This window comes from Danio aesculapii, chromosome 21 (genome assembly GCF_903798145.1).
Source record: "Danio aesculapii chromosome 21, fDanAes4.1, whole genome shotgun sequence".
In the NCBI taxonomy this organism is placed as follows: domain Eukaryota; kingdom Metazoa; phylum Chordata; class Actinopteri; order Cypriniformes; family Danionidae; genus Danio; species Danio aesculapii.
Genome location: NC_079455.1, coordinates 16,437,130 through 16,452,486, shown reverse-complemented (window position 1 = coordinate 16,452,486; position 15,357 = coordinate 16,437,130). Strand labels below are relative to the sequence as shown.

At 35.5% G+C, this 15,357-nt stretch overlaps 1 protein-coding gene across 1 annotated transcript in view; it reads left to right on the top strand.

Annotated features, from left to right (window-relative positions):
* The window catches only part of gfpt2 (glutamine-fructose-6-phosphate transaminase 2), a 54,093-nt gene extending 43,749 nt beyond the window's left edge, over positions 1 to 10,344 (top strand). The window contains exons 15-19 of the mRNA XM_056445936.1: positions 258 to 372; positions 482 to 609; positions 3,689 to 3,856; positions 4,181 to 4,342; positions 8,068 to 10,344. Coding sequence (XP_056301911.1) covers positions 258 to 372; positions 482 to 609; positions 3,689 to 3,856; positions 4,181 to 4,342; positions 8,068 to 8,112 — 618 coding nt within the window. The 3' untranslated portion in view covers positions 8,113 to 10,344. The remainder of the gene's footprint in view (positions 1 to 257; positions 373 to 481; positions 610 to 3,688; positions 3,857 to 4,180; positions 4,343 to 8,067) is intronic.
* Positions 10,345 to 15,357: the final 5,013 nt, after the last annotated feature.

The window sequence follows — 15,357 nt, the reverse complement described above, 5'->3', positions numbered from 1 at the left end:
TTTTCATATATCCTAAAATTATTAAATAAAATTTTATACTTATATTTGTTTATATATATATATATATATATATATATATATATATATATATATATATATATATATATATATATATATATATATATATATATATATATAGGATTTAAAAATATTTCAACATAATACACAATACAATATTGGTCTCTCCCCGTTTGTATCTGCTTTGTATAAGAAATGACATGTTTTTTATGTGTGTATGCATTACGCTTGATCTGCAGGCCTACACCAGCCAGTTTGTGTCTCTGATCATGTTTGGCCTGATGATGAGTGAAGACAGACTATCACTGAAGCCGAGGAGGCAGGAGATCATCAATGGCCTCAATAAACTGCCAGGTACTTGTGCACATGTCTTTGTGTGTATTACATGTAATGACCCATGCTTTTTATTCAGTAGTTCATTAGTGTTGTTTCAAACCATTATAACTCCTTGTCCTCCATTCAGAGTTGATCAAGGAAGTTCTGAGTCAGGATGACAATATCAAAACCATTGCAGAGGAGCTTCACCATCAGAGGTCTCTATTAGTCATGGGTCGAGGCTTCAACTATGCCACCTGTCTAGAGGGGGCGCTGGTGAGTACACATTATCAACTAAAAAATGAATGTTTGAAAGTTTTAATATATTAATGTGAAGTAGTTTACTAGAAGTGCAGTTATTAGAGTCTTATGGGTGGTTGCATGAGTATTATACAGTTGAAGTCAAAATGATTATCTCTTCTGTGAATTTTCCTTTTTAATTAACCTAATTAACCTAGTTAAGCCTTTAAATTGCACTTTCAGCTCAATAGTAGTAACTTGAAAAATATCTAGTCAAATATTATGTGCTGTCATCACGGCAAAGAGAAAAGAAATCAGTTATTAGACATGAGTTATGAAAACTATTATGTTTTGTAATGTGTTGAAAAAAATCTTTTTTCCGTTAAACAGACATATACATGGGGGCTAATAATTCAGGAGGTCTGATAATTCTGACTTCATCTGTATATGACAAAATGTGTATATACAAAATATTGAAAGAATTTTCTTAGATTGACTGGCCATCTCAGCTAAAACATTATTTGAAAAATGTTCATTTCAATATAGTGTGTAATGAGGGAGAACGGTTTTGGAATATTTGTTGTACTTTTTTATCATTTATGTTCATTTTATTGATTATTTCAAAATCAGGGGATATTATCAATTCACTAATTGGATAAAATAGCTACTTTTTACTGTCATCCACTGTGTTTTTGCTCATTATCAATGCATTGTCACAGTCACTATTGCTCTTTTGATTTGAGTCACTTTTTAAAAGCTGCTAAAAGTAGCCAAATGAATGTTTAAAAATGCTAAACTTGTTGCTATGTGCTTTTTGAATGTAAGTTGCTAGGGCAGTACGAATAAGTTGCTAAATCTAGCAACAAAATTGCTGAATTGGCAACACTGCTACCATGTACTCTGCCATTGTTGTGTGTTGGTTTTTTCTTGTTCTTAATCTTCACTCCCCTATCTACTGTACATACTATCAAAGTCCATTTAAGGCAAATCATTTCACTCGGTGGCCATCTTTGAAACGCCTCTCAGGCAGTATGGCTCAAATTCATCCAAATTCTCCAAACCCAGGGGCGTAGTGGACATTTTAAAAGTAGGGGGGGACAGCTGTATGAAATCCAAAAGTTTACATTCTTAATTACCTGTTTCTAAATAGTCTGTCTCTAAAAGTGAGGGGGACATACCCCCCCTCTTCCACCCGGTTGCTACGCCCCTGTCCAAACCTGTTTTCCAAGCTTAGGATTACATTACATATTTGGAATCACCAATAAAATTAAACAACAACTGTCTCATGAGTTTCATTTCTAAACGCTCAAACCAAACAAAATCATCATATTTTCAGGGTGCCCAAGCTAATGCGCATGCACACTCGAAAGGAACGAGATCACGGCACCAATCGGTTTCATACAGATTACAAAACCAAAAAACTTTTGTTTTCAAGTGCACTTGGTTCATTTAAAAGTACAGATTTTAAGCTTTATGAGGATACATTTCTCATGTCTGTGAAGCAAGTATTCGCTGAGATTCCAGTGCGTTTGTTGACCACCAAACTGTCCTAAAAGCACACGTCTGGTCCAAGCTTTTCCCCCGGAGAATCTTTAGTCTATATCGATCACTGATTGGCTCCTGTACTAGTAGGCGGGGCTTCATTCACTATATTGACCGTTACACTTTTCCCCATTCAAAACTATACGAGTGACACTCTTGTATTCTATAGTCTTTGGTACTATGCATGCGCAGGATATCATCATTTTCAAACACACATCATTTTCAGGTGTTTACACAGACAAGACAGTGGCGGCATTTTCAAATAATTCCACTTTAAAACCACCTATGCACTTTCAGTCACATAAACAATGTAAACGAACAGGCAAAACACATAAATACTTAACTTTTTTGGCTGAAAATGTCATGTAAACAGCCCCTAAGATATATTAAGTAGCTTAAAGGGTCACGAAACACCAAAACACATTTCTTGAGATGTTTACAGTCGTATATGTGTCCCACGCTGATAAAAACACTATTAGGACACATATATTTTTACAATAAAGTGAAAATAGGTTACTTTTTTTTTTTATTTGATTTGAATTTTGAGCAAATTCTTCTGGTTTGAAACGAATTTGAGATGGCAAAGTTAGTTTGTATCGTCAGCAGTACTCTTTCAGTTTTTAAAGACATACCTTAGTCAAAATGATTTAGTTACTAAGTGTACAAGACGTTACTATCACTACAATATTGTAGTACAATATTATGGACTGAAAGATCCCCTGTAAATACTGCTTTCCGAATGTAAACATGTAAACACCATAATCAAACTATTACCATTGTGTAGGATTTTCGTTGCATTTTGTGACAGGATAGTCTATACACACAAAGCTTTCTGACACTACCTAGTGCATCTAAGTCAGTGTTTCCCAACCCTGTCCCTGGAGGCACACCAACAGTACATATTTTGGATGTCTCCATTATCTGACCCATTAACTTCAGGAGTCTGTTCTAATGTTCTGATGAGTTGATTCAGGTGTGTTTGATTAGGGAAAGGTTGAAAATGGGAACTGTTGGTGTGTCTTCAGGAACAGGGTTGGGAAACACTGATCTAAGTTAGCGAGAAATGCTGAGGTTTTTTTTCTCCCACTCGCAGTGCGGTATCAAAAATTCCACTCTTCCAGCAGTTCCTCACATCCAATATCTCGTTTGTCACGTGGGGGCATTCATGAAATGTTCCCGAATGAAAGTGAAAGTGCCAAACTGCAGTTTAAAAATTAATAATTTGGCAAATAATTTGATTACTGTTGTCCATGTAAACACAGTCACTGTCTTTCTCCCCTGTGTCTGTGTTTGTTTTGCCTCTGAAAATCAGAGCGTGCTTTCCCTCCCCTGACACTCCTACCTAGAACAGAGCTGGACACACCCACTTTCCTGACTTTTTTCAAACTAGAGATGTGAAAACACCCTGCTGAGACAGGGGGGTTTTGTGGCCCCTTAAAGAATAAATTGAATAGATTTAATGATAAATTGAATAGCAGATCAGTAAGTTGGCTTGTTCAAACCAGCTTAATGGGCATAAAATCAGAAGTGCAGTGCAACTGAAGGTTTTTTTTTTTGTCTTTGTGCCCTGCAGAAAATCAAAGAGATCACATACATGCACTCAGAGGGCATTCTGGCTGGAGAGCTGAAGCACGGCCCATTGGCGCTCATCGACAAGCACATGCCAGTCATCATGATCATTATGAGAGACGCCTGCTACCAAAAGTGTCATAATGCCTTGCAACAGGTCACGGCCAGACAGGTAACAATCATCAGAGTATGGGATATTATGATTATTTGTATGCGCCAACATTTCAAAGTTAGGGGTTGGTAAGACTTTTTAATGCTTAAATAACTGCCTTTCATTTAAATATATTGCCAAACTATTCCTGTGATGCAAAGCTGAATTGTAAGCAAGCATTACCTCAGCCTTCAGTGTCATATGATCCTTCATTAATGAAAGTACTCAGGAATGAATTACTGACCTCAAACATTGTACAGTGGTGTACATTAGTAGATCCTGAAACATGTCCAATCCTCTAACACTTTCTGATGACTGATATCTTGTCTAAATCTTTTTTTTTAGGGTCGCCCCATTATCATATGCTGCCTGGACGACCCAGAGATCAGCAAAATGGCCTATAAGACTATTGAACTGCCTCAAACAGTGGATTGCCTGCAGGGCATCCTCAGTGTCATTCCTCTGCAGCTCATATCGTTCCATCTCGCCGTCCTCAGAGGATATGATGTATGTTCACCTTTATCTTATTCATGCATTCCTTTAGTGAAATCATCATTTAAATAAAATAAATTTTAATAATATAATAATTTACTCATCCTCTGTTGCTCCAATAAGGCTTACAATGTAAAAAAAAAAGATATTTGTAAAAGCTTTGTGTCTCTGTATTGAAAGTAGAGCGATTTCAGAGCTGTATATTTTCTTTGTTCCATAACTGTGTTCACTGTAAATTTATTTCAAATGATCAAAAATACTTTACCAAAAACATCCTGTTCATACTAGCAATTACATTCGTATTTGTTGTTTTTAAATACTGGTTTAAAAGAGGCTATGTACGCATCATTACTAAATACAGTAAACACTGTGATATCAATCATTAGAACTGACCTTTAAATAGGATTTCTTCATCCACCTGGTGATTTTGTTTGCTATTTGTAAATTAAATAAAACTTTAAAATGCATTAGAGTTGGGTCGATAGACGATGCCATCATCCATCTCCGATGGCCAATAGACATCATGCATCGCGTTCCTCCGCCCCGCCCCATCGCAGCAGCAAACCGCTCCCGAAAAATACACACTTAGGCCACGCTTAAACTAATACGTCGTAGTTTTAAAATGCAGTTTTTGAACAAAAACTATTAATGTCAACACTGGTGTTTCACCTAGCATTTCTGAAAAGATCTCAGTCCACACTATACCACTGAAAATGCACATCATGTGACCACACACACACACACACACTCTGGCATGCGCTGCAGCATATGCACACATCTGAGCTCAAGGCAGTCAGCGGGTGCTTTAAACAAAAAACCCCAGATAGCAGTGCACATGAGACAGTTTATCAAGGATGTACCTCTGGATCACGTCTCTACCTGATAAACATGATATTTAATCAATCTTGTCTCTAATTAACGACTCTTCGTTCTTTTGAATTTATCAGGTAATGTGTCACAGTGTCAGAACACTGCTTCAATCGTTCACACTTGTACTTAGTAATTTTAGCGAAAACCTCAGATACTGTTGGTTGGTTCCTGTTTGTTGTGCACCTTTTTTACCAACCAAGTTTGTCAACGCCATTATAACAACACAGATCACTCTGCCTATTCATGCTAGAGTCCCGTGGAAAAAGTGATTGACAGGTGGTAATTTGTGTGTAACTTATCTTTGATTATGGGTAAAACAAAGACCATGCGGGTCAGGTAGTTGAAACGGTAGGCTACAAATAAATAATTTGTTATGAATTAATTAATTATTCATAAATAATTAATTCACCGCCGACGACGATGCCATCGTCCATCGCAATGTTTCACATTAGACATCGTACGATGGCAAATTTGTCGACATCGCCCAACCCTATAATGCATAATAGATGCAATATAAGTAGCAATATTATAACTGCAGCTGTTGATGTTTATTTACTGCTAATGCAATACAAATAAAATATTATTAATTCTGAGTGTGCCTCACACAGGCGAGTAGGCTTGACAAACCACCTGTAGAAAACTTACTCTTTCACCTATCTGACATTTTAACACTTGCACCAATTGTTGAACATTTGCACCAGACACATTCTTACAATCACTCTATATAAAAAAATAATTGTGCATTTATGAAGTGTGCTTCTCACAGGCGAGTGGTCTTGAAAAACCACCTACAGAAACACTCTTCTCTTGACAAAAAAAAACAAACAAAATAAATTACACACACACACGCACACTTCCCCCTCATAACTCTGAATTCTCTGCTCAAAATACCCCACAAATCTGTAATTATACCAAGCTGTAGATGTGAATGGAAGAACTGAACGATAACACTGTTTATGTTTGTGACTCTTTAAATGCAAATAAGCTGCAAAATAGATGACTGGTAGAAAAATGTTAAAAATGTAAAAATAACATTGATAAATAACAAATCCATAAAAAACATTATTAAAAGAATCAATAAGAATAAAAAATAACATTATAAAGCAGTATAAAATAGCATATAGTGGCATACAAGCATTTAATAGAAATAGCAAGATCAAACCATTATAATTAAATCATATCTAACAAATCTTAAGCGACTACAAAAATATTCATGTCACTTTTTCTTTCATCAAATTCAACTTCAACCCACTCTCACTGAAAATAAGCTATTTTAATTTTTGCTGATTTATACATTTAATTTCATATTCTATCCTTCCACTGAAGTGTTTTTGTGCTGCAGAAAAATTAGATGAGCGTTTTTTTTCTATTGTCAATTGTATTGTTTTGTATTGTTTAATGGCAACATAACATGAATTTTACACGTGGTGTTTTTTAAAAGCTTTGACAGTTGGAAAAGTGCTCGCAGCAGATCGCTTTTTAACAGTTCTTTTTAGCAAGTGCACTTCAAAAAAAAAAATAAACGCTTAAGAGAACAAGCTCCCTAAAACTAACTATGATTGGGGTGTGAAATGCTTTTTTAAAATCATCTAATTCACCAAAAAATTACAAATTGTCACAAGATTGTATTGTCTAAATTTGGTTGAAACTTACACTGTTTGCTTGACATTAATTGCATTATATAAATAGCTTTGAAATATAAATTAGATAAGACAGGGATGTGACTTTTATTGCAGAAAATGTCATTTTGTTCATTCTTTTGAAATAATTATGCATCAAATTTTAGGCCTTTTATTTAAAGTTTGCATAGAGTATTTAGTGCAAATTTGTTGTATTAGCCTATTATTTAAAATACGTAATATTTTGTTATATTCAGTTTTTGCATAGGGATGCACAAAAATTATCGGCCAAAATATCTGCATTTTCTGACTTTTTTGCTGAAATGGAAAAACAGGCAAAAATATGATAATTTTTTACTTTTATTATAATTTTTTCATTTTTACAAATTATTACAAAGTATTTTCAGTTTTTTTTTTTCAGCCAAGTGCACCCAGAAGTTTCGTTTTCAGCACAGAATTTATTTATTTTGCGGTCAGTATTGGGCATGTTCCTATTGCTTTACTTAAAAAAAAATCTTATTAGTCAAATGACTATAAAATAAATATAAAACTAATCTACACTATTTTAATGTTGTTGTGGGACAATGTGGGACAACAGCAGCATGTCCTCAACTATATATACAGATATAATTTTGTGTAGTTCTCTATGAGTAATAAGTGTTTACTATTATTTGCTTTGACGTCGTGGCGTCGTCTTTTCCTTTGATAGCAGAGCTCTGACTACTGGGTCGTTGGTGTGTGCAACTGACTGTACATGTGTGCGAACACCCCCACTACTCTGCCTCTGATCGGCAAACGATGGAAATGTGCTCTATCTAAGCCAATCATCACGTTCTCAGTTGCACTACGTTCACAAACACACCAATCATCATCACTGGTTGGTTATGTGTCCCACTCCAGCCCCACCCCATAGAAAGAGAGGTCCTATGGCTGAGAGACACTGCTCGCATGAAAACTGCTTCAGTGTTGTCAGTTATAGTAATGCGTGTTTTATTGTCAGTAACGGCAATGACGTTGTAACGGGGGAACAGTAATTAGTTTGATAACTCGTTACTGAAAAAAGTATCACCGTTAGATACGCTGTTTTTTTTAGAGCACCATTTTCCCCATCACTGTTTGCAGTACAATTTAAAAATCAACAAATAAAGCCAAAACGATAAAAATTGCAGTGCTTTTTTGTCAGAATCAATTGAAGATTATTGATTTTTGTATATGTTTATAATGTTTTTTTGTATGTTTGGTCTCCATCAGGTGGACTGCCCAAGGAACCTGGCCAAATCTGTGACAGTGGAGTAAATCCTGGCTCAAATGTGAACCAATGAAAGTTGAAGAGGACGATACTGACCACAAAAGTGCAATTTACCAGTGTGCGTGTTTACGAGTGCTTGCGTCTGTGTGAATGTGGGGAAGTGTGGGTATTTATGAATTCTTATCAAATCTCTAAAGGCCACAAATAACATGTATGGAAACAGTAGGAGGATATTTGATTTGGGTGATATAGAGACTTAATACCTTTTGCTTCGTAAGTGCCTCAGCATTCAAGTGCAAATGAAGGGAATCCTAAAATGTGCCTTAAACGCTTTTCTCTCAGCTCTTAACTGAGCCCGAAGGATCACAACTAAAGGCTCGTTCACTCCAAGGATGATATCTATAAAGATCAATATTGATACAATCAATTTATAGCTTTCATTTTTTCTGGATATCTGGATATATTCTTTAATATGCCGTTGAAGTCAGAATTATTAGCCACCCTGTTTATTTTTGCCCCCAATTTCTGTTTAATGGAGAGAAGATTTCTTCAACACATTTCTAAACATAATAGTTTTATTAACTTATCTCTAATAACTGATTTATTTTATCTTTGTCATGATGACAGTAAATAATATTTGACTAGATATTTTTCAAGACACTTCTATACAGCTAAAAGTGACATTTAAAGTCTTAACTGGGTTAATTAGGTTAACTAGGCAGGTTAGGGTAATTAGGCAAGTTATTGTATAATGAAGGCTTGTTCTGTAGACTATCGAAAAAATATATAGCTTAAAGGGGCTAATAATTTTGACCTTAAAATGGTTCATAAAAAATTAAAAACTGCTTTTATACTAGCCGAAATTAAATAAATAAGCCTTTCTCTGGAAGAAAAAAATATTATCAGACATACTGTGAAAATTTCCTTGCTCTGTTAAACATCATTTGGGAAAAATCATTTGGAAAAAATAAAATAAAAATAAAAAGTGGGCTAATAATTCTGACTTTAACTGTATGTGGATGTATATTAAAGTTATCAACATGCAATAAAAGACAATAAATCAAAAAGTTGCATTAGCTTTTCATAGAGTTTTGTTTTTCAGTCTGTAAAGGTACATCCAAATTACACTTTAAAGTGTTACTTTTGTCGCACATTATCAATTTGTTTCTATAGATTTCAGTTATAATACATATTTTTAAGAGGGCCATTTTCTCAAAATTAAAAAACTTACATCATCTACAGCGGGGATAATAAGTATTGAACATGTCATGGTGTTTCCTGGGAATACTATTTCTATAGGAGCTGTTGACATTGAATTGAACCAGATTTTGATTAAAACCCAAACAATACAAACAAAAATAAAACAAAACAACAACAAAAGTTAATTGTTATGTGTAATAGCAATGAAACGACACAAGGACAAAGTACTGAACTACTGAAACGTATTTAATACTTTAAATAAAAGTATTTTTTGGTGATGGCAGCTTAAAGACGACTCTCATATGGAGAATGAAGTCTGCTTAGGTGTGAGTTTCTCACAGACTTCAACAGAGTGTAAAAGTCTTAATGGTCCTGTGGGTCTCGTCAACCAAATCTGATCTTTGTTTTGTATTCTCTATTGGATTCAAGTCAGGTGATTGGCTAGGCCATTCTACAGCTTGATTTTCTTTCTCTGAAACCATTTGAGAATTCATGTGTTTTGGATCATTGTCTTGCTGAAACGTCCACTCTGGTTTCATCTTCATCATCGTGGTAATGTAGATGTTGGACTGAAGCAACTAATATTAATTTACAATGAGGAAGGGCAGAGGGTTGCTGAGATTTCAGCTGCTGTCTGAGCTTTCACTGTTTTTCTACACCTTCTTTTCTTCATGTATTCAATACTTTTCCCTGTCATTAAATTTTATTACTCATAACTTCATTCGTAAACTAATTAGATTTTTCTTTGCATATATGGATTTCTTGGGTCGTTGCCAACATAAGGTGCAAATTTCAAGTCAACGACACCTTTAGAAATACGTTTTCTGAGATAAATATTGACGTGTTCAATACTTATTTTCAATACTTATTTTCCAAATATACTTTTTTGTATATTCAGAATGTTTCTACGGTCATACATAATTTTACACTACAAATTAATTATTCTACAAATGTATTCTGGTTGTTCGCAATAATATATGAATTATGGAGTGATGAAAAGAGATTCCTGGAAAAAAAACGTAAAAATGTTTGACTCCAATTTCGTAAAAAATAAAAATAGCCAAGAATTTTGAACCTGATTTCATCCAATGTTCATATTTTTGTTCTAGAAGTGTATGCAAATTGCTGCTTATTTAGTTAAATAATGCTTTATTTGAATATTTAAGCATAGTATTTTACAATGCTTAAAATAGCAAAAAAATATTGCTAACATAATCAATCATCTAGTGAATTCAATTTTAACATAATCATAATCATAATCACCAACATAATGTCTTGCCTTAAAGCGACACACAATAAAACAGCAATGTGTGCATATAATAAAACCGATCAACATTGTGTTTTAATATGTACACTAATATAATGATTTCTTATAGATTTCATTTTTAGTGTGAACTGGCCTGAAGTCGAATGTTTACCTCTGAGAAACCAAAGTGCAATATACGTTAATCTGCACAAATAATCTGTACGCCGTAAGAAACGTGCTGTCACCGATCGCAGGAACCAAAGATCTTAGTGTGAGTGTGTTGATGTGGAAGTGCTTGAATGTTTAAGACAAGTATGAACTGTATTGAAATGAAGTTCTATTTTGCTATATGCTAGAAACACTATTTGTCATTATCCTTATTGCACACATTTCTACAGAAAATTATGTCATATATTAAGATGGAGCAATGAAGTGTTAATCACAATGACCTCACATGCAGCGTTCAATCACTTATGCAGAAAAAACAAACGGTAATAATATGAATAACTGGGCTCCACTGGAAGATTTACTGTACTGTCTGAGTTTACTATGACTGTGAAGCACTCATTGTGGGAACAATTGTGATATATATACACTTTGTTATTATTATTATTTTTTAAATGACAAATTTCAGTGATTTTTACAATCTATAGATACACACATATATACACACACACACACACACACACACACATATATATATATATATATATATATATATATATATATATATATATATATATATATATATATATATATATATATATATATATATATATATATATATATATATATATATATATATATATGCTGTGCCGAGATGAGATTTAAAACCCTCAGTGTAGCTCTTCTCCCTTATTTTACAGTTTTACAAAAATGATTTTGTCATTGTATTTGGTTGGTTTAACACATAATTTCTCTGGTATATATAGGTGTCATATTCATCGGTTTTAAATCAGTTTTGTATTTTTGAAAAGTTATGGTTGAGGGTTGTAGCATTGAGAGCAGCTCTGGAAAAAAAAGGTTTTATATTACTTGATAATGATCAATTGTAAATTGATTAAATAAACTGAAATGCAACCAGCAACATTGTGAGTTACTTTAATAATCCTTTATGATTTTATTGTCCTTTATTTATTTGCATAATCATTTCTATTCAGTTGGTAATTTTACTATCTTGTACACACAATTCTTAGAACACTGTAAGGCAAGGCAAGGCAAGGCAAGGCAAGGCAAGTTTATTTATATAGCACATTTCATACACAGTGGCAATTCAAAGTGCTTTACATAAACAGGAATAAAAGAAACAAGTATAAGAGAAATAAAAACAAACATAAAAATGGTAAGAATAAAAATAAAATAAAAGCTGATAAAATGTGTTATAAAAGAATTAAAAAGAAGAGAAAAACATAGTAGTCGGACGTAGCACAGTGCTCATTCAGTAAAGGCACAGCTAAACAGATGTGTTTTCAGTCTTGATTTGAATGTGCCTAATGTTGGAGCACATCTGATCATTTCTGGAAGCTGATTCCAGCAACGAGGGGCGTAGTAGCTGAAAGCCGATTCACCCTGCTTTGACTGAACTCTTGGGATTTCTAATCTATTTGATCCTAAAGATCTGAGTGATCTGTTAGGTTTGTATTCAGTGAGCATATCTGTAATGTATTGAGGTCCTAGGCCATTTAGTGATTTATAGACCAGTAATAATACTTTAAAATCTATTCTGAATGTGACTGGGAGCCAGTGTAAAGACCTGAGGACAGGTGTGATGTGCTCTGATTTCCTGGTTCTGGTCAGAATTCTGGCCGCAGCGTTCTGGATGAGCTGCAACTGTCTGACTGTCTTTTTGGGAAGGCCAGTGAGGAGGCCATTACAGTAATCCACCCTGCTGCTGATAAAAGCATGAACAAGTTTCTCTAAGTCTTCACTGGAAACAAAGCATCTAATTCTTGCAATGTTTTGAGATGATAGTATGCTGATTTACTAACTGCTTTGATATGACTATTGAAACTCAGATCTGACTCCAGAGTCACACCAAGATTCTTGACCTTATGTTTTGTTGTTTGACCCTTAGAGCCAAGGTACGCATTCACCTTGAGAACCTCATCTCTGTTCCCAAACGCAATGACTTCAGTTTTCTCTTTGTTTAACTGAAGAAAGTTTTGGCACATCCAATTGTTAATTTCATCAATGCATTGGCAGAGGGTGTCAATGGGGCTGTAGTCATTAGGCAGTAAGGCTAGGTAGATCTGAGTGTCATCAGCATAGCTGTGGTAGGAGATTTGGTTCTTTCTCATTATTTGGCTCAGAGGGAGCATATAAAGGTTGAACAGGAGTGGTGCCAGAATCGAGCCTTGTGGGACTCCACATGTCATGGGTGTCCACCCTGACCTATGGTCACCTATACTGACATAGTAACCTCTTCCTTCAAGGTAAGATCTGAACCATTTGAGGACCGTCCCAGACAGCCCAACCCAGTTTTCCAGCCTATCCAGAAGTATGCTGTGATCGACAGTGTCAAATGCAGCACTGAGATCGAGCAGTACCAGCACTGTTAGTTTGCCTGAATCTGTATTTAGGCGGATGTCATTGATTATCTTTATAAGGGCGCTCTCTGTACTGTGATGTGGTCTGAAACCAGATTGAAAATTGTCCAAACACCCCTTGTAGTTTAGGAACTTGTTAACCTGGTTAAAAACAACTTTTTCAATGATTTTGCCAATGAAAGGGAGATTTGAGATGGGCCTGTAATTGCTCAATATGGTGTTATCCAGGTTGCTCTTCTTCAAGAGGGGTTTAACAACTGCAGTTTTAAGTGAGTTAGGAAAAATCCCCGAGAGAAGTGAAGCATTTACCACTTTTAGAAGATCCATTTCTAAGCAGGTCAACACCGTTTTAAAGAATGATGTGGGGAGCGTGTCAAGACTGCAGGTTGATGTTTTCATAACTTGCACGATCTCTTCTAAGATTTTGCCATTAATTGCCATGAAATCGGACATAATGTCTGATTTCTTAAGTTGTGGTTGAGCTAGTCTGACGTCGACACAATTTGGCTGATTGGATGAGCTGATTGCCTTTCTGATATTATTGATCTTGTCAGTAAAGAAATGAGCAAACTCATTACATTTGCTTTCAGAGAGTAGCTCACTGGGAATCCGACTGGGGGGGGTTGTGAGTTTCTCTATCGTTGCAAAGAGTTTACGAGCATTGTTTACGTTGCTGTTTATAAGGCTTGAAAAGAAAGTCTGCCTAGCAGTTTTTAGTTCCATATTAAAAGCACGAAGACTGTCTTTATAGATATTATAATGGACTACTAGTTTCGTCTTTCTCCACATACGCTCAGCTTTTCTGCACTGTCTTTTCGTCATTTTTAATTTTGGGGACTTAGTCCAAGATCCCCTTTGGCTGCTAGTTATATTCTTGGCTTTAACAGGAGCAATGTCATCTATGACATTCTTAACTTTAGAATTAAACAAATCAAGAAGAGAATCAACAGAGTCTGCAGATATACTTGGTGCTAGCGATATGGCCTTCATAAACTGCTCATTAGTGTTCTCATTTATGCATCTCTTTCTGACAGAGACAGATCTGTCTTTAATAGCTGGAGTGATCAATATATCAAAGAAAATACAGAAATGATCAGATAGTGCAACATCCTTAACAACAGTTGATGAAATGTGTAAACCCTTAGTTATAAGTAGATCAAGAGTGTGTCCACGATTGTGTGTGGGTTCTTGAACATGCTGAGTCAGATCAAAAGTGTTCAAAACAGTCATCAGTTCTTTTACAGCATTGATTTCTGGATTATCAATGTGAATATTAAAATCCCCAGCAATGGTAAAATAGTCAAATTCAGAGGTTACTATTGATAACAGCTCTGTAAAATCATCAATAAAAGCTGGAGAATATTTTGGAGGTCTGTAGATAATGATCAGTAAGATACGTGGAGCACCTTTTAGTGCTATACTCAGATATTCAAAAGACAAAAAGTCACCAAATGACACTTGTTTACACTCATAGACATCTTTAAACAGGGCAGCAATGCCTCCACCTCTCCTATTGGCTCTGCAAACACTCAAAAAGTCAAAGTTTAAAGGAGCTGTTTCATTCAGAACTGCTGCACTACAGCTGTCATCTAGCCAAGTTTCATTTAAAAGCATAAAATCAAGGCAATTTGAGCTGATAAAATCATTGACTAAAAGTGACTTATTGTTAAGTGATCGGATGTTTAAAAGTGCTAACTTAACAGTTTTAGCTGTTTTTGCTACAGTAGTCTCAGATTTATATTTAATAGACACAAGATTTGAGTGATTTGCTATACGGCCTGAAAAAGTCTTCGGTTTTCTGTCACGTAATACAACACATATATGTGTAGAGAAAGCTACAGGCACACTGGGTTCCTGCTTGTTCTGTAAACATCTGATAAAGACACTGTTATCTAAGCAGGCACCCGAGACACATCATGGAGAGCAGTTTTGTTCACCAGCTGAAGATGGTGCGTTGTTGTTTGGGCCCTGGCGGTGGGGCAAATGTCGGAGGGCTCTTCCAGGTGGGCTCAGAGGTGGTTGTGGAGCAGGCCGCTTTTTGGTTGGTAACTGGGGGCTTGCGGCGATGGAGTGTGAAAGTTTAGTTCCAGCATGCACCAGTTCCTCCATCTTTTTTGAGAAACCCAAGAGAGGCGAGCAAGGTGATAATGGGAACGTGTCTGGCGACAGAGGCTGTGGCTCTGGAGATTCTGGGTGCTGAAATATGTTTTCCTGGGTGTTTTCCTGAGGATAATTTTTTAGTGACGAGACATGATGCTGTTCTGATGCGTCACAGTCTGTCTGTGTTGAGCAGAGGGCCA